Raw genomic sequence first — 25560 nt, 5'->3', positions numbered from 1 at the left:
ATCGCTGTACCTGGGGCAACTTACACCCACCTTTCACACGATTGCATCTTGATTTCCAGGAATCAGTCCAGCCTCCAGACAAGGGAATTCAGAGTCCAAGAGCTCAGCATCAACTTGCCAGGCTGGTGACCATACTCTGTCCTTGGCCACCCATGCCAGAAACTGAAATTTCTCCTTGTTCTTTGGGAACTTACTCCCTCTACCTTGTTCTTGACTCCTGGGAGCTCCTATTCCCCTACACATTTAAGTCCCTGTAAATCTAGTTAATTCAACTTAGCTACCTTACCCACCATCTTTTGTTTGGGCTTGTCTTATTCCATTCTAAGGAAGCCAAGGATTTAAAGACAAGCACTGGGAAATGGGCAGGCATGAGCCTTCAGAGAAGCTAGTAAGCCAAGATTGTGCCAAGCCAAGCTTGGCAATTATGCTGCATAGCTGAGGGAAGTGGCAGACAGAGCGCAGATACCATCTTCTCAGAGGATTCTGTGGCATGAGGGTAGTTACATGCCTGGCTGGCTGCTCTCTCTGCTATTGTTTCATGACATTGTCTATGAATGTTGGCAGAGTGAATGAAAGATAGCTCTTGCTAATCACTTTCCAATCTAAACTAGATCGAGTAGGATAAAAAGCCTAGAAGATGGATATAAGCTCTGGTGTCTGCTTCTATGTGCTCCTATTTCTTTCTTTTTTTTCTCTGCCACAACTCTTCTCCCTCCTTCCTACCCCATGTCAGAAAGCTGTCATAGGAAGGCCCCCCAGGAGCAAAGTGTGAAAAGGGAAGAACAATGTAGCAAAAACTGAAAACAAACCAAAACATACATAGGCTTTGGAATCAGAAAGACCTGTGTTCAAATCCTGTACATAGGATTTGCTGTCTCTAACTGGAACAAACCTCTGTTTCCCCATCAGAAATTAGAATATGACTAGATGAGGTTGTGTGTGTGTGAGAGAGAGAGAGACAGAGAGACAGAGAGTGAGAGACTAGAAAGAGAGAAAAGAGTTCCTGGCTTATCACAGACACACAATAAGCATTATTATCCCGGTTTTTATTGATAAGATTGTTAAAGCAGCCTAGAAGGTTGAAAAGTTCCTGATGTGCCTTGTTGTAGAGGCGTAAAAATGAACTGTACAATGAGAAGAAAGGGATGAAAGGATTTGGAATATGAGTAAATAAAAGATGACCACAGTGAGGCTGTGGTTATGAGAAGGGAAATGAGAGAGACCAGTAAAAGATGGTGAAGACTCCCCCAGTACATTCTCAAATTGCAGCTGAGAAATGGAACCTCAGAGACAGGAGCTAAAGATGTCTGAGCAGAATAAAGGAAAAATGAGGGTTATCAAACTGGTGTTATTTCCAGTCACTCTCAAAATGATGTGTGACAGCCTTCCATGTGGATTTGCCAATCCCAGACTATGCACGGTTCATCAGACCCTATTTTCATCTTTTCCTGCTACTTCTTTTTACTTGACATTTATATGAATTGGCTTCATAATTCAAGTCAAATGGCACCCTTCCAGATTTTTTTTCCCACAGAACCCATAGAAGAAATGCATATAAGAATATGTTTTACGTCCTCTGTAAACGTAGGAGCTCCTTCAGCTTGTAGGGAATTGACCTTTGCCTGAGTTGTGTGCTGTGTGTTCTCAGTCATGTCTGACTCTTTGTGACCCCATGGACTGTAGCCTGCCAGGCTCCTCTGTCCATGGAATTTTCCAGGCAAGAATACTGGAGCAGGTTGCCATTTCCTACTCCAGGGGGACCTTTGCCTGTACGTGTTTACATTTTCTCATTGCTCTGTGTCCATCTTTGGGTTTGATTCCATCAGGAAAGTCTGGGAAAGTGTCTGCTTTTTTTTCCCCAACAATTAAATTGTTAATTGTAGTTAAATGATTAAAAACTGATTTTCAAAACGCTTATTGAATGTTGATGACAAAATTAAATCCTTTATTTGCAGGTAGCTTAAGATTGATCTGGGGATGGATTGATTGGGAGAGTGGCAGTGGAACATACATAAACATACATAGACATACAGAGACTAGTGAGAGGTATAGATGGAACTTCAGTGCTCTAAAACTGGGGTGAGAGAGTTACAGAAAATGCTGAGAAAAGAACTGGAAATTGAAAAGAAAAAAAAAACACCTGTGTGTGCAGCTCTACAGCCAATAAGTGGGAATCGATTCCCATGCGGACATGCTATGGTTAATAATGTCCCACATTTTGGCAAGACCAGTGGGCTCACTCTCAGGTAAGAAGCTAGACAAGAGGGTAGGTAAAAAGGACAGTTTTCACACTGGAAGTATAGTAGCCATCCTCTTGTAGCATGGCTGACAAACGCTGGGAAACTTGCTTGCCCAAGGACACAGCAACCGTGTAGAACAAAATGGCAGAACTTACCTGGGGATACCTACATCTTTGAGACTTCCTGGCTGAGGTCAGGGCTCTTTTGGAAGACTTGCATTATGTCAGTTCACATTCATGACCAAGATTGCTCTGCATCTTGAATTCTAGGGGGCCAGGTCCTGCTTGGAGACCCCGAGGTACTGCAGGTGGTATAGTAACTCCCTTTTCCTGCAGAGTAATTGACTCCTTCGCCACATTGTGTCTCCATAGACTCTTGCTTTTTCCAAAGTGTCCCTTTTATTCACCTGAAAGCCTAGTGCCCTGGCAAAGCCCACCTCCCCCAGTCCCTGTGCTATTTGGTACAAGTCATGTTCCTTTTTGGGTGGCTTGTTGCATCGAATGTGTACATAACACCCTAAGTTTGCCTGACCTCTAGGTCTCTTTTCTTCTCCCAGTCCATGCTTCACCTCTCCAGTGCTTTAATTTAAGCTATCACCACCTGTCACCTGGATGAATGCATTGTCTTTCAACCAATCTCTTTGCTTCCACCTTTACCCCACCCTAATCCAGTCCACCCACCAGAACTGGAGTCCGTTTTTAAATGTAACTTTGATGGTCTCAAACTTGTGACGTATCAAATGTATGATTTCTTTCACACATCAAACCAAAACTTAACACAAGAGGCCCCCAGGGTCTGGTCTTTATCCTCAACTCCAGTCTCATCTCTCAGAACTCACTGCTGGCACGTATGCTGGAGCCATTTGGAGCTGTTTGTACTTCTGTAAACGTACTGTATTCTTTCACACTACCATTCCTTTTGCCCCTCCCGGTGAAATTCTGATCTTGACTACCCTTTCTACCCTCTCTGCCTAACTAGCTCCAATTCCTCTTCTCTTAATGGCTTTATTGAGATATAATTCACATAACAAACAATCCACTCAGTTAAAATGTACAATTCAGTGGATGTTGATAGTTTAGTTATAAAGTTGTACAACAACCATCACTATTTAATGCCAGAACATCTTTATCCACCCCTTGCCAAGAAACCCTGTACCTGTTAGCAGACCCTCTCCATTCCAGCCTCCTTGCTTCCTGCTGGCCTGCCTCTGGCAACCATTGATCTACCAGACCTTCTGTCTAAATATCTGCTATCTAATCTGTCTAAATATCTAATCAAAATAGATTTGTCTATTCCAGAGTCATCTCTCCAGACTTTTTTCAGGTGTTGCCTCATCTTGTTTGCATCCTACTTCCCTGGGCTCCAATAACACCTCTGGCTCTGTCATAGCACTTATTCTACAGTATTCTTACCTGCCTCCCCATTTGAAGTGACTTACTCACCTCTGAAACCCCAGTGTCTAGTTCTTGGCTCGGTTTAGAGAAAGTACTTTGGAACCACTGGCCAATTGAATGAATGACTCCCAGGAAACCCTGACAGGGAGAAAGGCCTCTCAGTGAGTGGGTTAAAGACAAGTTAATACACAGGTAAAACCAGACGGTGGATGCCTAAGTGCCCATTTTTCAGCTCACTTGCACTTGGATAAATTCAGCTACCACCACACTGATGTCTCTTTCATCTCTATAGTTGATATGAAGGCTCCAGAACCTAGGGAAACATTACCAGAGTGGTGCAGAGGAAGTATATCTTCAGGAAATATTCATGATACATCAGTTTAAGCTTTACTTGTGGGATCAACAGCAACACTCTCAGGTCATCTTCCTGCTCAACTTTTTCAATTTCCTATTCTCTCTGTGTGTTTCTCTTCCTCTCTACTGGCTCTCTCCTGTCTTCCCTTCCTCCTCTTTCTCTTCTCCTCCCCTCTCCCCCTAATGCCCTTTGGATATTTGCCTTTTTTTAAAAGCACATTTCAGAATATCTGAGGAACAATGTAGGTCCTTAGATTTTAAAATAAATTAACTTAAACATGAGATGTCTGAACATGAATTCCCTTTGAAAGCTGTTTAATTGTTACACTTCAATGCACCACATTTCTTTTTACATGATTGGATCTTTAAAAAATCTGGTCAGCAAGGGAATATAAGGCAATTTGCAACAACAATGGAATATAGAGATGTTAAATACGAAATCATCTCATTTTCAGCATTTTACTGACTAGAGACAAATGGGGATGCACCCTGACTCTGGTTAATACCACCATCCTTTTTCTGTCTGTAAGCATTTCTCCTGATTTCAAACTTCCTCCTTCTTCTCTTTCTTAGCAACCTCTTGTGTGTCTCTCTCTCTCTCTCATTCTCAATTCTCTCCTCTGCCCATTTTGCTGTATGCACCTCTCTTTATGTTTCACACTGTTTCTCCTCCATTTTCTTTTCCATTCTGCTTCCTAATTAGCTCTCTCTCTCTCCTTTTTTCCTTCTATTCTTTGCACCCATAATGAGGTAGGGAAGAGAGAGTGGGGGGAAAGATGAGCAGGAAAATAGAGAGGGGAAGAGATAGATAATAGGGCTGTCCTCCAACTACCACATCATCTGCCACCAAAGGGGACATGCCAAAATCACCCACATGCCTTTCCCTTTAAGGTGAGGCATATAACTTCTTCATGCTTTGCTTTTATGTCATTTATAAAATTGAAACAAAGTAACATGTTCCCGGACTACCTCCAGAGATGTTGCTAGGGTTAGACTTGGGAATGAATATGAAAAAGGTTTGAAAAGAACCAGACCCCTGTAATTGGAAGCACTTGGGAAGAGGTGGGGGTGGGGGGGAGGAAGGGGGGGTGGATTACCGCCTTGCACCGCGAGGGGATCTAATTAACTGAGGATTGTAGTTCTTGCCTTTCTGAGGAATGTGTTTCTTTTCACCTTTGTTCTACTCATCAAATCACTTGGTCGTCTGTGTAGCGCGTTTGAATGTTCTTAGTGTCTTCAGAGGGGAAGGATAACGTGTTCCTTTGTATGCTGTTGATTTTTCTCCCTTCCTTTTCTCTTGCCTTGGGCTAGCAAACGGAACCTCCAGCAGCCAGCTCTCTACCCCCAAGTCTAAGCAGTCTCCCATCTCTACGCCCACCAGTCCTGGCAGCCTCCGGAAGCACAAGGTATTATGTCTCTTATACCTTACTAAACCCCCTTTCACTTGGACTTTTTGGTCCATTAGCTTGAAGCCTCAGGAATCCCAGCAGGGGTCAAGCTTCCAATCACTTGTATTTATTCTTCTGGCCCCTGGTTTAATTCTAATTATATTTAACCAAAAGGAAGAGGTATGAAGGACCCAAATACCCAAATGATGGCCCAGGGGATGAACTGAACTTTTGTCCCAGCGAATAGGGTGTTGAGGGCAACTTAAGTTCCTAGGTCCAGTAAAGGTCATAAAGAAAGTTAGTCCTGAGCTACTCCCTGTAGATTCATGGGACATTCAAATATGAACAGACCCTAATTTCACTGTGTATTCTTCATGACCAGGCCAATTCTGGTACAGTATGGGAAGAGAGGGCATATATATATTGCACTGACCCTAGGCACCCTTTACACCTCCAAATTAGCCCCAATAAATATACCATTAAAATAATAGACGTTGTAGAAATTCTCTACCTCTACTTTCCAAACTGATTTCCACCTAGAAATCTCTTCTGTATCAAAAATCTGCAGTGGCCATTGCCTTGCACCTCACCACAGGCCACATGGATATAGTTTCTGCTCTGATTGTTGTTGTTTAGTCCCTAAGTCATGTCCAACTCTTTTGCAACCCCATGGACCATAGCCCACCAGGCTCCTCTGTCCATGGAATTCTCCAGGCAAGAATACTGGAGCAGGTTGCCATTCCCTTCTCCAGGGGATCTTCCTGACCCAGGGATCAAACCCTCATCTCCTGCATTGGCAGGTGGATTCTTTACTGCTGAGCCACCAGGGAAGCCCTCTGCTCTGATTACCACACCATAGAGTGGCTTCCTCTAGGATTCTCTTGTCGTCCCCTGGCTCACAAGACCTGGCATGAGATGGAGAAAGGCAAAAGGCCACCAATGTGGCCAGCTCCATCACGGAACTATAGAGGGTCGGTGTAGAGGAGATCTGAGACACAGGTACATTTGTTTCATTTGATTCTCTCAATGATCTTGTGAGATTGATATTTTACACATGAGGAAATTAAGACCCAGAATGGTGAAGTTACTTACTGGGGTGACATGGCTAGGCAGCAGCAGACATAAGACTGGTTATGACCCTTGGTCTGTTGGAGCCGGTTTACACTAGCTCATGAGAGCTGACTGTGTACACCATTTCCCAACTCTGGCAACTAGAGCTCAGCCATGATGGGAATATTTACACCATGGAATTCAGCAAATGCAATAAATCAGAGCTGTTGTTTTCTCACACAGAAAGCTGGTCGTTACACATTTAACAGCACACCACTACCTGACACCCATTTAAATCTCCCTTTCTCTACATCAGGATTTTAATTTCCTGGTTAACTCGGCCATTACCTGTGCCATAATTCCTAATGCTCATTCCATTCCTTTAATGACTCTTTTAACTTCTGGTGGTGACCCTGGCTGGGACCTTTGAATTGTTCTCTTGAGCTACTTGATTTTAACAAAGGAGGATCTGCTGAACTGTCTGTGTAGGCAATGTTACCCAGAGATTGTGAGATGGATGAGAACTGCTTTAGCAGTCAACTTTCAGTGATTCTTCTGAGCAACAAGGCTTGTTTGTGTGGACATACCAGAATGAGGAATAGCCTACTTTGGTTGTTCAATTGTCTACACAGAACCTTATAGAGATGCTCCACTGTTTCCTACTGTGTCTTTGTTCCATGCATTTCTGCCCTTACTTTCCTTCTGGGAAGTGTGACCTATCCCAGTACTTTCCACCAGTACCTTCCTCAAAGGGCTGGGGTGGGGGGGAAGTCTAGGCATCTATTTGGCCCATACATTTGAGTCCTTCCACTTTTCAATTGATGTGTTCAGTTCATTTAGGCTGAAGCCCCGCCACCCATAAGCCCATTGGATGAGTACATTGCTAAACCATTTCTTCTGGTTGGGTTTTTAGGCTTTAGGAGGACATTGCTTATTGTATTTTGTTTTGCTTTTGTTTTGGGCTCAATTCTAAAAACAAATTTCACCATTGAAGGACTAGAATAAGCTACAGGTGGCAGCCTTGTCAGAGCCTCACTATTTTCTTTGTATCATTGAGTTTTCAGTGTATCACCTTATTTTTCAACCTGCCCTTTTTATGGCAGTTAAGCAAACCAACATTAAGTAATAAATTATATAATTTTCTAAAGCAAACTTTAAAGAACACTTAGATTTTGGTATAGTTTTCACAAATTTTTAAACTTTTTACTTTGATATTTCTAATTAAACAGCTGCAAGAATAATACAGAGAACTTCTATATACTCTTTATAAAGACTCACCAGTTGTTTATATTTTCCCCACTTACTTTATTTTTGTGGGTCTTCTCCCTCCCCACCACACATACACTTTACTAAATTTTTTAACCATTTGAAATTAAGTTGCATACATCATGCTCTTTTACCTCTAAATACTTCAGTCTGTATTTCCTAAGAATAAGGACATTTTCTTTCATAACCATAGTACAATGGTAAAATCAGGAAGTTTGCATTGATTCAATACGGTTGTAATGCTCTCTCATCCATATTCAAATTTTATCACTTGTCCCAAGAGCCTTCCTTTTTTGGTCCAGGATCCAATCTAGGATCTCACATTGCTCTCAGTGGTCATGTCTCTTTAGTCTTCTTTGATTCAGAAAGGTTCTTGAGTCTTTTCAAAAATCTTTTAGGGAAGTATATTATAGAAGTGAAGAGCACAGGCTAATTATTTGGTGAAATGTCTTTCGATTTAGGTTTGTCTGATGTTTCCTTGTGGTTAAATTCAGACTGTGCATTTGGGACAGAAATGTCATAGAAGTGATGTTGTGTCTTACTCAGTGTATCCTATCAGAAACAATAGCCTCATGCTTACACCACCAGTGATGGAGGACAAATTGGTTTTTCTAAATAAGCTAAAAAGTGTGTTGTGACCTTGGCTCAGTCCTCTTGGGGCTCAGGCTCAGCTTTTTGCTCCTCCTTTCACAGTTACCTGAGCCTTAGCACCATCGAGGTCCTTGGGCAGTGGGCCTAAGCAGATCTCATCCGAAATTGCATCCAAGTGGACCTGAAAGGTGTGAGTCATGGTGGAGACAGGAAGCAGGTGGCTGAGGCCATGACTTTCCTTATGCGCAATTGGAAACAAACTTGAAGTCCCAGCAGCCCTTTGGTTACTTTTGATGGCTGTGGCAGGGCCCTAAGCTGTAATCAGCTGCTTGGCTTCTCCTCTTAAGCAACTCATGGAGAATCCTTTTTAATGCAGCTGTGATGAGGTTAGCCAAAGTCCGAATACTCAAATGCTGTAATATGGACATGAAGTAAATCCTAGTATAGTTAATGAGAACAACATTTTGCATTTTCGTCCTGCTTTATCTTTTTTGCATAGCCATTTTCTCATTTACCCTTGTGATAACCCTGCAAAAGGGATAAGGCAGATTAGTGTTTCCATTTTACAAATGAGAAAAAGAAGGTGCCCAGTCATAAAGACAACCCCAGTATGATTCAACACTTCAGAGAAGTTACCATATAAAAGGGGGCTTCCCAGGTGGTGCTAGTGGTAAAAGAACCCACCTGCCAATGCAGGAGATATAAGAGATATGGGTTTGATCCCTGGGTCAGGAAGATCTCCCTGGAGGAAGGCATGGCAACCCACTCCAGTATTCTTGCCTGGAGAATCCCATGGACAGAGGAGCCTGTGGGCTACAGTCCATAGGGTCGCAAAGAGTCAGACATGGCTGAAGTGACTTAGCACGCACACACCATATTAAAGATGTTCAAAATGCCTAGAAGCACAGGGAAACTTTTTCATTTATTTAAAAAATTTTTTCCAGATTAGTGATCACCCTCCTAGCTTTAAATTTGGAGGCATTTTGCTTGCCAAGTTGCCTGGAGATTGAAGGAAAATGTATTTGACATAGTATTTGAAAACATAACAAACATTATTTAAATATACATTATCCTCTGTGTTTCCAAACTCTTTTTTTTCTGTCATCCTGGAAGTGCTTAGAGAGATAGTTTGATGAATAAAGCAGGGTCCTGAACCTTAAATCATAGACACCACTCTAAATGGATTTTGGAAGTGTAATCAAAAGTGAACAAAAAACTGCAAGAGCACAAAGGAGAGGAGGAAAGACATCCAACTGTGGGAGAGTGAGAGACAGAAAAGCTTTACAGACCAAGTGACATTTAAGTGGAACCTTAAAGCCTGGGTAGGCTTTTGATGGCTGGTGAAGAGAACGGGCATTCCAGCTTTCAAAAAAAAAAAAAAAAAATCAGCAAGAACAAAGCCACACCATCAGAAAAGCACAGGGCACATTTGGGAAAAAGCAAACCCAAACTAGAAGCCAGGTTTCTCAGAACTCCTCTCTGACTTCCTTTGGACTATAAGCTTCTTGGACCAGAGACCAAGTTTTTGTTTTCTCTAAAGCAATAGTATCGCCAGCACAGCTGTATTTGTTACAAACATTTTGTTCTGTAGGGCTCCAGGGGACTAAGCAAATGAATTTCAGGTGCAAATTATTTGTATTGTTAAGCAATATGTGTGTTTCTGTATTTCTACATATCAATCAACAAAACAGAATGTTGAGATAATTTCTTTCCCTGAACAGTGTTCTACTCATACAAGAAAATATATTTTGAATACTAAAGAAATTGATGGAGGATAGAAGTACGGAAGTTCATACCTAGGCCTAGTCCTCTGGATTTTCTCCATAGCCTGCGTCTCACCCCACCCATTACAAGTCACTGCAGCTGAAAGTGGAATAGCCTCCCGTTTCTACCCCAGGCCTGTCTCCTCTTCCTCTGAGATAACAGTCTGGAATAATCTTCTCAGATAATTATTTCCACTAGCCAACCAACTACACTAAAGTGTCTATTACATGAATGGTTCAGAGTTACACTGAAGTCCAGTGGTTGAATGTTCAGTGTAGTGGGACTCAAAGTGACTTCCATAATGAAAAGACCCTTGTGTGCTGACCTGAAGACAGCCCAGGAAGTTCACTAACTTGGCAGTGACTGCCTCCCCTCCCCTGGCTTTGTATAACTAGAGAAAAGCAAAATGTAATGATCCACGTTATATTTTATAGAATTTTAGAGCTAGAACGAAACGTAAAGATCTTATAGTCTTCATCTTCCTCAATTTTCAGATATAGATGCAAAGATCCTGAAAGAGGAAGTTAGGCTTAGGACGGTTCTCCTGGCTCTTAATCCTGTGCTCTTTTTACTACAGTGGACTTGCATTTATGTGTAAATTTATGGAATTCATCAGTGGTCACAATATAGTCGTAGAGCAAAACTACTACAAAACTGTGTTTTACATTTGTACATAACATTACAATGTACAGTGTACATTTGTACACTGAATATTACTGTATAAACTATATACTGATATATGCATATTGCTGTATAGGGTTACCTGCTCAGGAATCATATAAACAAGATTTAGAACCTATCTATGAAACAGAACCAGAAACATAGAGAACAGGCTGGTGGTTGCCAAGGCAGAGGGGTGGGAGAGGGTTAGATTGGGAGTTTGGGATTAGCAGATGCAAACTGGTATATATAGAATGGATAAACAACAAGGTCCTATTGTATAGCACAGGGAACTATATTCAATATCCTGTGATAAACCATAATGGAAAAGAATATGAAAAAGAATATATGTATAACTGAGTCACTTTTCCATACAGCAGTAATTAACACAACATTATAACAAATACACTAAAAAGTAAATTTGAAATATATAGTATTCAATTGTCAATGTGAAGGATTTTCCAAAGGTACTACTTTTTAGAACAACATGTTTTTGAGATAAAATTCACCTTTTTAAATAAAATGCCCAGTTTAGTGGCTTTTAGAATAATCACAAAGTTATGGAAGAATGTATTCATCACCTTCAAAAGAAACCCTATGCCTATTAGTAGTCACAGCCTCTTTCTCCTCCACCCACACCTCTGGTACCACTAATCTACTCTCTGTTTCTATGAGTTAGCATATTCTGAACATTTCATGTAAATTTTCCTCTGAACACTGCTTTAGCTGCTTCCCAAAACTTTTGGTATACTGTGATTTCATTTCCCTTTATCTCACTGTATTTTCTAATTTCCTTTGTGATTTCTGACTATTCAGCAGTGTGTTGTTTAATTTCCACATATTTGTGAATTTCCCAAATTTCTTCTGTTATTGCTTCCTGATTTAATTCCACTGTAGTTGTAGAACATACTGTGTATGATTTTAAACCCTTTCAGATTTATTGAGACTCATTCTATGGCCTAACATATGATCTGTCATGTAGAACGTTACATGGGACCTTGAGAATAAAGTGTATTCTGCTGTTGTTGGACAGAATAGGTTAGATGTGTAATTTCTTGTAGTGTCTGTCTTTCAAGTCTTCTCTTTCGTTGTTGGTCTTCTGCCTACTTATTCTATCCATTACTAATGATGGGGTATTGAAGTTTTGACCGTTGCAGTTGAATTCTTTATTCCTTACTTTAATTCAGTAATTTTTGTTTCATGTATGTTGATATTCTGTTGTTAAAGCACATATATGTTTTAATTATATTTTATCATTATGAATGTCCTTCTTTGTCTCTAGTAACAGATTTTGCCTTAAAATCTGTTTTTTTCTGACATTAGTAGAAGCCACTCCAGCTCTCTTTTGCTTACTAACTGCATGATAAATCTTTCTCATCATTTTGCTTTCAACTTATTTATGTCTTTGAATATAAATTATGTCTCTTTCAAACAGCATAGAGCTGAATGTTTTAAAAACCATTCTGTCAGTCTATGCCTTTTCATTTGAGTGCCTAATTTACTTATGTTTAATTATTGGTAAATTAGTAATTACATCTGCCATTTGCTATTTTGTGTATGTCTTTTTTGTTCCTTCACTCCTGGATGTTTGCCCTTTTTGTGTTAAATAGATATTTTTCCAGTATACTGTTAATTTCCTTGCTGTATTTTTACTAATTTTATTTCAAGTTATTTTTCTAGCAGTTGCCCTGGGGATTACAATTAACATCTTGACACAATCTACTTTGGATTACTATCAACTTCATTTCAACTTTATATAAAAATTTTGCTATTGTATAACTCTGTTCATCCCCCACCCCTTTGTGTTCTTATTCACATACAAATTACATCTTCTTGCATAATAAGTCCACCAACACATCTTGGTAATTTTTATTCTATGCAGTTGTCTTTTGAATTGGATAATAGAAGAAAAGAGTTGGAAAAATAAATTTATAATAACTTCTTTTGTCTTGACCTATGTATTTACCTGTACCATTGTTCTTTATTTCTTATGTGGGTTACGTGTGTTACTTAATATGGGTTATGTGGGTGACTGTCCTTTCATTTCTCCCAGGAGGATTCTCTTTAGTATTTCTATATGACATGTCTGCTAGCTCTGTCTTTGTTTATCTGGGAATGCCTTGATTTCTCCTTCATTCTTGAAGGATAATTTTGCTAGATTTCCTTAAATACTTTGATTCAGTAAGTCTCCTGGCCTCTGCTGAAGGGCTGTGTGTGTGTGTGTGTGTGTGTGTTTGTGTATGTTGGAGCCTGATTTCAATGCTCTGTTAGGCAGCTTGCCTTAGCCTTCACTTGCTGTTTGTTCGGGGCCTCAAGGCCAACCAGAGGTGAGAGATTAAGAATTTCTCAGGTCTTTTTTGAGAATACACCCTGAAAATGTGCCTGGCCCTAGAGATTCCCAGGAATATTGTCAGAGCTTTTCAAAGTCCCCTATGGACATGAATTCTCCAGCTTTTCCTTTTAAGGTTTTGAGCAGCTTCATTTGCCCCAACTGTTTCCCCCACATCAGGCAGCTATGATTTTAAACAATTGCAATTGATTAATGCTCCCTGTAAAGGCTGTTCACAGTGAGTGTGCTCTAAGTCAGGTCAAATAAAGAAGAGCCCCATAAGTGGGAATCAACTGACAGCTCAAATAGTGACAGTTCTCTGGGAAGATGGCATTTGGGGGAACTCCAGTCCCATTCTGCATCCTCTAGTGGCATCTAGGTCACTGTTTTTCAGATACTGTAGTTCTGAGGCTGTTGGTTTTCAAAGATATCCTGGAGCTGGAGAGAGAGAGAATGGAAATAGGACCAGTTAAAGCACCACAAACTTTGGTGTTCTTACTGAGAGTCAGTCATTTTTCTTGAAGAAATACTTTTGGGGTTGTTGCAAGCCTTTGGTTAATTTCTGGAGTTCTGAAAAAGTTGGTTTTGACAATTTTTTCCAGTGTTACTGCATTTATGCAGGATCAGATTTTCAGAGAGTTTCTCCACTATTCTTAAAATCTAAGGCTCAAAGATACTTTGACTATGTCCAATTTTACTTTACTCAATTTCTGGAGAACTAAATTCCTTCAGAGATGCAACTCCATAGTATGCCACTTTGCCCCAACTCCATTCTACCTGTTTTTATTGCTCTCCTATTGTCTTCTCAGTGTTGTACTCCCTGCCTGTTTATCAGAATTCTAAGAAATTTTGTTTGGTAATTAACAGCAGGAGTACCAAATCTTGTGTATGGCCTGATTGTTTTGGATGGCACCCCAATGTAAAATAATGTTTCTTATATCTTCAAAGGGTTGTAAAAGAAACAAAACCCAAAGAAAGTGTGTGACAGAGACCATATGTGACCAACAAAGAGAGCCTAAAGTATTTACTATCTAGCCCTTTACAGAGAAAGTTTTCCAACACCTGATTTACAGTGTAGGGATGGTGGGTTGGTGAGAAGTGAATCCATTTGCTACAGTTGCCTTTGTTGTGTGTGTGTGTGTGTGTGTGTGTGTGTGTGTGTGTGTTTTAATGATTCAGTCTTTCTTTGAGTGTCCTCAGAGCTGGTAGAGACCTTATAGATTATACATTCTGTATTTTCGTGATGAAGAAACCAAGACTTAAAGACTTATTCAGTGTCAGAGTACTACTTAACTACACCCTCAGATTTCTGAGTATACTTTACTTCTGTTTCCATTCTAAGTGGCCTAACAGACTTCCTATCCTTTCTCGGCAAAAAGCATTCTCAATGTTAGATAAATAAGTCCCTCTCCTCCCTATTCTCGCCCCCCTTCATCATCTTCAGTTTTTCCTTTACCTCAAGGAGAATTTGCATTCTCTAATTCTCTTGGACAGCTCTCTACTGAAGTTCTGTGTTTATACCAAAGAAAGCCTCTTAATCACCCAGAGACTTGACCCTCAAATTCCCAGTTTCCTTTAGTATCTTGCTGATAATGTAAATGAAAACAGTGGTTTTCAAACGGCACTTCATTTGGGGATGGGTGAGATTCTGCCTCCCCCATGTCTGATTTGACCAAAATAACTACGCTTCTATTTATCTCATGTATTTGGCTTCCAAGAAAAATTTCATTTGAATAGAAAATTTAAACGAGAAGTGAGAAAGAGACTGAGAGAGAGAGATTTGAAAAGCACTGATTTAGACCATGTGGAAAGTAAGTCTACAAGTAATCACAAGGATCTCCAAATCTCTGGGAACAGTAGGAAAAAAACCTTTGCCATATCATCCCATCTCCTCAAGACATAGACAAGATTTGGGGCAGTATTGGAGTCATGAATCCTAGTTCCTGGTGGGAAATGGAAGTATTAAGAAATAAATTGGAATTAGGTGATGGGGTACATTTTCTGGGTTATCCATTTGTTCAGGGTCTGGCAGCTGTCTGGAAGCCTGAAATGAATCCACTTATATATCTACAACTGATTTTTGACAAAGGCAAGAAAGTCAATGAGTGGAAGAAAGATAGCTTTTTCAATAAATAGTGTTGGGGGAATTGGATATCCTTAGGCAAAAAGAAAAAAAATCATCCCAACCTAAACCTCACATCTTACATAAAAATTAACTGAAAAATGGATTATAATTGTAAATGTAAAACATTTAGAAATGAAATACAGGAGGAAATCTTCTGATGTTTGGCTAGAGTTCTTAGATATGACAACAAAAAGTGCAACCTGTAAAAGAAAAAAATGATGAATTAGACAAATTGGACCTCATAAAAATTGAAAACTTTTGCTCTCAAAGACCATGCAAAAGTTATGAAAAGATAAGCTGCAGACTGCAAGCCATGTATCTAACCAAAGCCATATATAGAATATAAAAATAACTGTTAAAACTCAACAATAAGAAAAATCTAGTTAAAAATGAATAAAAGACATGAAGAAACATTTCTGAGGAATGTTTTCTTCAACTGAACTCAGGAGGAATTATAGATGTCAATTATGCACATGAAAAGATGTTTAACATCATTAGTCATCAGGGAAATGCCAATTAAAACCACAATGAGATATCACTATAATCCCACAAGACTGGCTAAAATAAAAAGTGGTGAAAACACCAAATCCTGGTGGCAATGTGAATAAACTAGATCACTAATATTTTTCTGGTGAGAATGCAAATGGTACAGTCACTCTGGAAAACAATATGGCAGTCTTTACCAAGCTAAACATGCAATTAATACACAACTTAGAAATTGTACTCTTGAGCAGTTCTCCCAGAGAACTGAAAACTATGTTGACACAAAAATCTGTACATGGATGTTTATAGCTGTATTATTTATAATAGCCTATAACTGGAATCATCCCACATGTCCTTCAACCGATGAATGGTTAAATAAACCGTGGTACATCCATGGAATATTGCTCAGCAATATAAAGGAGTGAACTACTCTTACAGGCAACAGCTTAATGAATCTCCAGGGAATTATGCTGATGGGAAAAGCCAATCCCAAAAGGTTATATACTGTATGCTTCCATTTATATAACATCTGAAATGACAAAATTGTAGAGATGGAAAACAGAACACTGTTTGCCAAGGCTTAGGGATGGGGAAGGGGTGGATGTGGCTATAAAGGGGTAGCACGCAGGAGCCCTTTGGTGAGGCTACAGTTCTGTATCTCGACTGTCATGATGGTCATACAAATACACACATATGATAAAGTCACATACGACTATACTATACCCACATATGCACACACATACACATACATGAATGCATGGAAAACTGCAAGATTGTTACCATTGGGGAAAATTGAATGAAGGATACATTGTGCAAAGCTACCTTCTTGTACTTCAAATTCCTGTGAATCTATATTTCAAAATAAAAATTAGAGAAAATGTTAGTTTAAAAAAAAGCAGTCACATAATCTTGCCCATTGCAGAGCCCAAGATGTTAAAAAAAGGGGAGTTAACTTTATCTCTTATCTTCTTACAGGACCTGTACCTGCCTCTGTCCTTGGATGACTCAGACTCACTTGGTGATTCCATGTGAAGGAGGAGAGTCCAGAATACAAATGCAAGCTTGCCGTTACAATAGGGTACTTCTGCTCAAGTGTCCAACAGGGCTATTGGTGCTTTCAAATTTTTATTTTGTTGTTGTTGTTGTTACTTTTAAAAACACACTGTAATATGTTGGGTTTATTTTCCTGTGATTTCTCCTCTGGGCCACTGATCCACAGTTACCAGTTATAAGAGATAGATTGATAACCATCCTTTGGGGGAAACTTTCCAGGGATGCAAAATGTACTAGTCCGTGATCTTTCTATTGGATTCTTAGGCACCTGCATTATTTTCCCCCATCTCGTTTTCCTCACCTGTGACAGCCTTCCCTCTGCAGAGAGTTGTTCACACACATAGCACTTAAGATGTGTGTGGTGGCGGGGAGGGGAAAATCTTTGGCAAATCCAAGAGTGACAAACATAAGCGTCCCTTGTCTCCCCATCTCAAGAAAGCTGGAGGATCCTGGGAGGATGGCAAGGCAGCTCCCCAGCCTGGCACTTCACTCCTGATTGAAACTCTAGTTTGTTGTTTAGCACTAATTCTGGCTGCCAAGGGGGAGAAACACCAGCAACTTGTCATTCTGACACCAGAGGCTTAGGACCCTGGTGTAGGATAGCTTAAAGAGACTAGGCAAAATTGGAAAACACTGTAGACATTTCAATAGTGTTTATAAAGCACAGTGAATTCCTTGTCAACATCTCCACTGGGGCAATTTAGAGTCAATAAGCAATTAATAACAGTTGGGGGTGAGGGGCTTTCATATACCTGGGTCCTCTAAGAGGCTGTCTACCCTAGCGAGTTAGGAAACAAACTGTACGGTATCCATCTATCTCTGTTCTATTGAATGCCTTGTAAACAGCCAACACTGAAAACACTGTGAGAATTTGTTTTCAGGTCTGACACCTTTCAGTCGCTTTTTATAGCAAGAAACCAATATCCTTTTTATAAAACCTTGTGTCTATATTTCAGGAGCAAACTCTTCAGGCTCCTTTTTTATAAACTGGTGATTTTTCTTTTGTCTAAAAAACACATGCAGAAAATTTACCAAAAAAAAAAATGCAGAAGAATAATGTAGTTTAGAAATCATGCTGTCACTGCCAAACAGAAACTTCCAGGAAAAAAAAAACAACAAAATGAATAGCAGAGGCCAATTCAATAGAATCAGTCTTTTGATAACTTTTTAACAGTTATGCTTACATTAGTAATTTCAATGTGGACCAGACATTCTAATTATATTTTAAACGAAATGTTACGGCATATTTTAAGCAGCTCTTTTTTATCTATATTCCTGATATTTCATACTGAAGACACAGAATCCTTTCTCTTTGCTATAAGGACTGATCATTTGAAATAGTTCTCAGTCTTTGAGGTACAGGTTCATAACACTGCTTTTTGTCTATAATCATAGCCCATAATGGCAAAGACAACTAAATTTAAGTGAAAGCCATGCATGCCAATTCTGTGTTTGCTTTTAGCAGATATGAAGATATCCTTATTTCATTGTAATTGTTCAGATAGTTGGAAAGGTGCAACATTCAAAGTCAAGCTGCTGTTTGGCTATTGAATGACTTGCATTTGTTCCTCTGCTTTAACTGGAATGAGCTTGGGGTGTGTGTGTGTGTGTGTGTGTGTGTGTGTGTGTGCATGCATGCATGCATGCACACACGCACATAGCTGATTCATATTTAGGAAATATTACAGGACACCCTGACATGAATCAGTGGCAACTTTATGGCATTGCTGATGTGCACTGTGTAGGAGGAAATGCACTTATGGAAGGGGTAGATCAGATGCCCCAAGACAAGCTTCAGATGTCCTTAGCTACAAGGAAAATCCAGATGATGGTGGTACTGATTCCTGATAAAACTGGTCATTGAAAAACCCCAAAGTATGGGAATCTCTTTTTGCCCCCTCTCCTTTATTTGTAAGCTGTTAGAAATCATTAAGAAGCCCATTTTACTTACCCACTACTTCTTTCTGGAAGCTAAAGTTTTGCTTTATGCTTCCCCCCAAAATTTGTAGTTAACTGGGAAAAATTGGTACTTGGGTTGGAGGCTGTAGAGAGTGGTAGGAGGTCGGTATCTAAATTGTAGACCAGATTCCCCAAAGATTCCACCCACAGTCTTTCTCTAGATATCATTTAGTCCAATTCCTTCGATTTAAGATGAAAGGCAGGCTGAGGCAGCCAAATGACCATCTGTTAAAGAGCAGGACCAGAGGAGAAATACAGATTTCCTCATGTCCATGCCCTAGGCTACCTCTCTGAGCATTCCCTTGTTGGTGCCACATGTCCCATTAGAAAATATTCAGTGGCCATATTTTCTTCAGAATGATCTTTCAACCTTCTATAATAATCAATGCATTTCTATTATCTTTTATAATAATAATAGAATTTCTATCTTTTAAAAAATAAAAAAATAAGGACATGTTTCTGTATTGCTACTTTAGAGGACTTTGATATAGTTAAAAATTCAAGCCTTTAACAACTACATTTTAAATTGGCCCATTTTCAAAGCAAAAAAGTACAAAATCTGGTTGTTACTGAGCTCCTTCAGTCCTGTCATTCATTCACAATTTTACCCAATCCAGTTTTACCACAAATGTCCCGTTGTATTACCTTCTGCACAGTCAGCAAATAGCAAGTGATTCAGCAAGGATTTGCCACCACTCCCCCCATTCTGCCTCCCTCTTAGACACACATGCGCACACACACACACAATCCATCTATTGCTTGTTCCTACCTCCTGATTTTTCTCCCTTACAGAAATAGAAATAGGGACAAAGAAGGGGAATTATGTATATATGGGGCTGGGCTGAACAACTTCATAAGTAGTGTTAACTAGGAGTAAATTGAGAGAAAAGTTCCTTTTCTCTTCACTGTTTTGGAAAGGATAGCCATTAGCATGACTGCTTTGTGTCCTTACGGACTTTAGTATTAGCCTAGACTGAATCATACAGTTTTCAAGCTGGAAGGAATCTTCAGATCATATCATTACTCCAAATTCCTCATTTTCAGGCCAGGAACGGAGATGCAATGGTAAAGTAATTTCCCCAAGGTCACACAGCTGGCTAGGGCCAGGGCTGGGATTAGAACCCACATCTCCTGGCTCCCATTCCAAGGCCTTTCCCACTGAACTGTATTGCCTTCCACTAGGCTCCTGAGAATTCTTTCCCAGGGTCATGTTGCATCTTGGAGCCATATGCTGCTGCCCTGATCTCAGTGGGAAATCCACCCAGCAACCTAATACAGCTCTTTCTCCCTATATTCACATGGTTCCCATCCACATGGACTGCAGATGTCCCCAGAGAGAAGCAGGGATTGAGGACCAACAGAAATAGTGGGATTGCTGCCCTCGTCCATCAAGCACCGGGGATCCCTGCCCACCTTGAGGAGTCCTCAGAAGAGTCCCCAGAGCTCCTGCTCTGTTCAAACAGGATGGGGGAAGACTGGTTTCTCCAGTCAGTTCACTTGATCTCATCTCTTATGGGTTGGTCTTTGTAGGCTGAGGTAAATGTTTCTTGTTCCTAGAGCAGGGGAAGGAAGGAAGGAAAGAAGGAAAGAAGGGAGGGAGGGAGGGAGAAATAATAGCTTTGTTTATCCTGACTTTCTGAGATGACTTTTCAGTATTTTTTTAAATGAGTGTGGCTACCATTCCCTGGCCTGGAGGAGGGCAAGGCAACCTACTCCAGTATTCTTGCCTGAAGAATCCCCATGGACAGAGGAGCCTGTCGGGCTACAGTCCATGGGGTCACAAAGAGTTGAACACAACTGAAGCGACCAAGCACAGCACAGCACCATTCCCTAGCAATGATTTATTTTTTAATTAATTTATTTTTTTAAATTGGAGACTAATTACTTTACAGTATCTTGATGATTTCTTTTAAAATATGGGGATGAGACTAGCTAGAGAAAATAACCTGACCTTGCGGTGGTTGTGCTCATCCACAATTTTCCCATAGCCATCCTGCATCAGTGGAGACAATTTCCAGGTATAAGCAAGGGGCTTTGTGACTAAAATGTATCCTGGCTGATGTTAAACATTGACTCCTTGTATTTGCACTAAAATAGCAAGCTATATGCTGTACACAATACATACTTATCTTGTGTACACTGCTCCTGTGGCCTTCCATGGCAGAAACCAGGGCAACAGGGTCTGAACATGTAGCATTCCCCACAGTGAGGTTCTTCCTGGGAACCAGGTATTCATCAGTTTAGTTCTGAAAGACCTCCTTCCAGGCTTACCCCACTCCTCTGGAAATTCTGTCTCCCTCTTGCTTCTCCTCCTCCCTCAGTGGTAACCAAGGAACCTTGAAGGAAATGTGTTGTTATTGGAAGAAGGCAAGAAGAGTGGGTTTGAACCTCCAGATTCTTCTTTGAGTCACCCAACCCAAGTCTTAGGCCAGCAATCAAATGTTTGCCTTGGACAAAACTACATCAGCTTCTTAGTCCCTGTGGTACCCTGGATGGATGTGTCCCTAATCCCCCTCAGATTTATTTCTGAATAGCTTATCTTAAACACACACAAACATCTCCCTTGGACAAGGGTACAAGCATGCCACGTCTCCAAGATGAGCTCCAGCACACTGATGAGAATGTTCCCCTAGCTCAGTGCACCTCAAAAACATCTGTGCCAAGGGACTTCCTCAGACAGACACAGTGGATAGTGGTGTTTGCATGACTCCCCCACTGTCCAGTTTACCATGGCAATAAAAAACATGCATATTTCTTTCTTTTAAAGCCACTGGAACCTGTCCTTGGCCACATGGAGTCATTTGGATTTCTAAGACCAGGCCTCACTCTTGTATTGTCATTCCATTAAGGGATTTGACCTAGAGGCCTAGGCTGGCTTCCTAAGTAAACCATCCGTGTTTTGAAGCTCATCTGGGACTAGCAAGGGGTTGGAGTCCTAATGTTTAGTACTGGGAACCTAGAGAGAATAAAGACCTAGCGACTGACATGCCAGAAATGACCTGAGACCTATGTAGGCATGGAGCCTTATAATTGCTGGGCTTCCTGGGTCTCTCTCCTGATGTGGAACTTTGAGGCTGTTACACTCTGCCTCTGCCCAAGAAGGAGACCCCATATGTAGCTTCATCCACAGTTCTATAATCCCATGCAGGGTTGACTCTTCCTTATAGGTGTGACCACCTGGAACAAGGATACCACCTTGATTCTGCTCACCTACCTTTTGGCTAGAGATACATCTCCAGCAGGTTCTCTGGCTTTGGGTGACCCAGACCCAGTCTGGTGATGTTAACACTCAATGGATTGCCCTTAGTCAGCTCTAAGTGGCATGATAATGGACTGAGACAACACAAATCATTTCTTAAAAATGAATTCCCAATTTTATTCTTCCTCTGGCTAGCAGAACTCACTTCCCTAGTAGATACAAGGCTGGAGGTTCTTGCTACACAGCAGGCAAGACACATCTTCAGGAAAGAAAATGCATTTCTAAACCCACAGAGCACTGGCTCCAGCAGGCAACCTACTATGGGCTGAGACTTAACAGCTTCACCTAGCCCCTTCCTCTTTTTCTTTTCAGAGACAAGAAGGCTTCTCCATCAATCAATCTTTCAGTATATCTGGCTGAAGAATTCTGCTCCTCCTATCTCTTCAGGAAAGGGTGACTTCCTCCTCTGTCTCTCCTGCCCTGGTCTCCAAACTTGTCTCCATCCCCACAGTTCTAGTGTGATCTTTACATTCAACCTTTTGAGTTGAGTGTAAATAAGCTTCTTGCTTATTTTCAGGCCTCCTAGTGTGACCCTGGTTATCATATGACAAGACTCTTGAATCACCTACCCCTTCTAACTGCCTAACATTTTATTCCTTAGTTTATAGGCTTCAACATCTTCTGGAATCAGAAGCTATCTTGTCTTACCTTGGATGCCTGGGGCTGGAGGGTATAGAATTCTCATCGGGAATTAAGGCATCTTCCTGCTCCCAATGAGAAGAACAGTCTAGTTGGGAGAGGAAAGATGGCACAGAGAAGTCAGAGCAAACATCTTGTAAACTAAGATGAAGACTTAAAAGTATTGGAACTTCTCATTTCTAGGTTAATAATCTGAGGAAATCAATGGTTTTTTGCCACTCTCTACCTTACCTACCCTGTGTATCTCAGTCTTTTCTTTCTATCTCTACTTCACCATATTTGCTCTCAGTTTTATACTCTATCTTTCCACATTATAGACATCTATCCTTTGTCCTCTGCAATTCTCTCTCTCTTTTATTCTCTCTCTTTTAATTTTTTCCTTCCTCCTTATCTAAGTATTGGATATATACCTCATCTTAGCCCTGTGATTTTGCCTTGGTGATGAGTAGTTAATTCCAGACTTAACGAGCCCTGATCCTACGAGAGTCCCGTTAGAAGTCTGTTGGTAGGGAGCAATCCGAGCCTGGCCCTTTCTCTAGCATTTTCAGTTGTAATTCATCGAAGCAGATCCTCACACACAGTTTCATTATAGCTCACATATCTTTGGGTCTTTGCCTTCCAAGCATTGTACAGAATACTTTGTGGATCATTTTAGTCCACCATTTTGTGGTGCAGTGAAGTATGCTCAGAAAAATAATCAGCTGAACAGAAAAATCCACCTATGGATTCATACCAGCTAAATACTATGAATTGATTTTGTTTGATTTTCTCATAATCTTAAAAGCTGCAATATAATATAGTGAGAGACCACAGGTAATTTCTCCTGTCATATGGTTTGGCTGGACAGGGGTGTTGGGTAGGGTGGGGGGACAATTTGTTTTAACTTTTACTGTTACAGAATAAGCTCTCCACAATAACCTTATAAACACTATGGCTTGCCAAATGCTGAATTTTTTAAAGCTAAACTGATAGGCAGTTGGGATTGGTTTAAATGTTAGGGGTGTTTAGCAATTCCACAATATAAACAGAAGCATTCACATAATTAAATTTTATTTTTCCTTCTGTTACTAAATCCACCTAAACATTTACTATTGATGCCAATTTTTCATGATCCCATGCAGGCAATCCATATAAGAGTAATTAATGGCACTAAAGAAGCCATCTTGGAGGTGCTAATTTATTCAACAGGGTGCACAGCCCTTGGGAATGTCACTGCTTAGCAAGACCTTATGGAATGCCCTTTCCAATGCCATTTCTTTTTAAGTTCTCTTAAAGGGATTTGAGTAAGTAAGAGGTTATACCAAAATGTCTCCAATGTATGGTCCTGTAATATATTGCAGCTTGAAGCCAATGATCCCTTATGACTTGTACACAACTAATGCATGTTTTGATTGAATTTTGCATTTCTCACGTGTGGTAAGTTCTTTACAATGTTTTCGGTCACCTTTTTGTGCCATTAAACTTGTACAGAAAATGCTTTTATGGCCATTTTCAAAGGGAGAAAGTTCAAAATGGAACAGCCCACCCTTTCTGCCCTATAGCTGTAGTTAGAACTCAGTTACTGTAGCAAAACAGCTGTAATTGGTGGTTGTAGTGTTAGAGGCGTTAGCTTGCTAGTGACTAGCTTTGGAGAGTAAATGCATGGTATTATTGTACATCACATTTCTTAAATAACTCATTTTAACCTCTGAAAAGAATATATTCTTCCTTGTGGTCCCTCTTCCCTCCCTTGCCTTCTCCCTCCCCCTGCTCCCAGATGTCTTACGGTTGTAAATAACTGATTTAGGGCCCAATAATTTTTGCCAAGTAAAATCAGCAAAGAACAAACAAACCAGAAAGGGGGAGGAAAGAAAGACACTTCTCAATGGTCTCTCAGCAGTTATTGACCATTTTTCAGGGAATGGGATTGTGATCAAAGACTCAGCTCACCTTTAAATAAAAATCAGTGGCAAATTGGGAGCCTCTTTGGTCATTTGATGACATTGTAAATTGAATAATTCTCAGAATCACACATAATCGAAACACAGTGGGCAACACTTATCCTTGCAGCTGTTGAGATATTCAGAGACTCTCAGAAGGTTCTGCTTGACCAATGACCAATAATTATTTTTTAGAAAAAGAGAAAGACAATAGATATTTAGGGATTTTTAGCTGCCCCTTTAGAATAGTTATAGTGAGAAAAGATAAGGACATGGGTTTATGTGCACTGCTGTCATTTTCCCAGGCAATGCCCAGCCTGCTCTTAGGCTGAGATGCAAAAGCAGTGTTCCAAGAAAGCATCCTCCTTTATGGTTTGCTGTTCCCACTTGGACTGGTAGGTTTGATGAGGCCCATGTAAACCAGCTGGAGCAGACCCTTTTCATCTCCTGAGCCTGTTAATATCCCTCTTCCTCCCTCCACAATTTGATGAGGGCTTTCTTTGGTCAGAGGACTTCAAAGTCTAGAGAAGTTCTCCATGTGTGAAACGTGTTGTGAACTGTGAATGCTGCAGATTCACAGCGTTTGGTACCGGGCAGCCACAGAGCTGCTCTTGCAATCATTTTGGCTCTCAAGCTCTGTTCTTCATCTCATGCTCATTTCTGTGTACATTTGCAAGATGTGTGTAATGTCATTTTCCAAAAATAAAATTCGATTTCAATATTTCTGGCTGACATTCTCTCTTCCCCCCAACCTTTTTTTTTTGAAGCATTGAACCGATGATCATATAACCACAAAATGTCCAAGTTGGCAGAAAAACTTAGACATTATTTTGTCCAACCCCTTAATTTTATAGATAGGGAAGTTGAGGGTCAATGTGGGATGGAAAGACCATAATTAACATCACTGCACATTTACAACATGTAAGGTCTCAAATCTCCCTTCCGGAGTTGAGCAGGAATCAAATGACCTCTTTATATGTTTAATGATGCATAAGCCAAGGTTAGTCCATGCCATCAGAATAGGTGGTCACTTCTAGTACTGCAATTATTTCAGAGGCCCAAGAAAGATTCCATATGGGTTCCTTCA

At 40.4% G+C, this 25560-nt stretch overlaps 1 protein-coding gene across 4 annotated transcripts in view; it reads left to right on the top strand.

Moving 5' to 3' along the window:
• Positions 1 to 25194, top strand: part of DCX (doublecortin) — a 412950-nt gene extending 387756 nt beyond the window's left edge. For all 4 annotated transcript variants that reach the window (XM_070462136.1, XM_070462134.1, XM_020903545.2 and 1 more), the window contains 2 exons: positions 5300 to 5394; positions 16620 to 25194. In XM_070462136.1, coding sequence (XP_070318237.1) covers positions 5300 to 5394; positions 16620 to 16676 — 152 coding nt within the window. In that variant the 3' untranslated portion in view covers positions 16677 to 25194. The remainder of the gene's footprint in view (positions 1 to 5299; positions 5395 to 16619) is intronic.
• The last annotated feature ends 366 nt before the right edge of the window (positions 25195 to 25560 follow it).

The sequence above is a fragment of the Odocoileus virginianus genome, unplaced genomic scaffold (assembly GCF_023699985.2).
Source record: "Odocoileus virginianus isolate 20LAN1187 ecotype Illinois unplaced genomic scaffold, Ovbor_1.2 Unplaced_Scaffold_1, whole genome shotgun sequence".
Lineage (NCBI taxonomy): Eukaryota > Metazoa > Chordata > Mammalia > Artiodactyla > Cervidae > Odocoileus > Odocoileus virginianus.
Note: the sequence above shows the minus strand (reverse complement) of the source record. Positions and strands in the feature narration are given on the sequence as shown.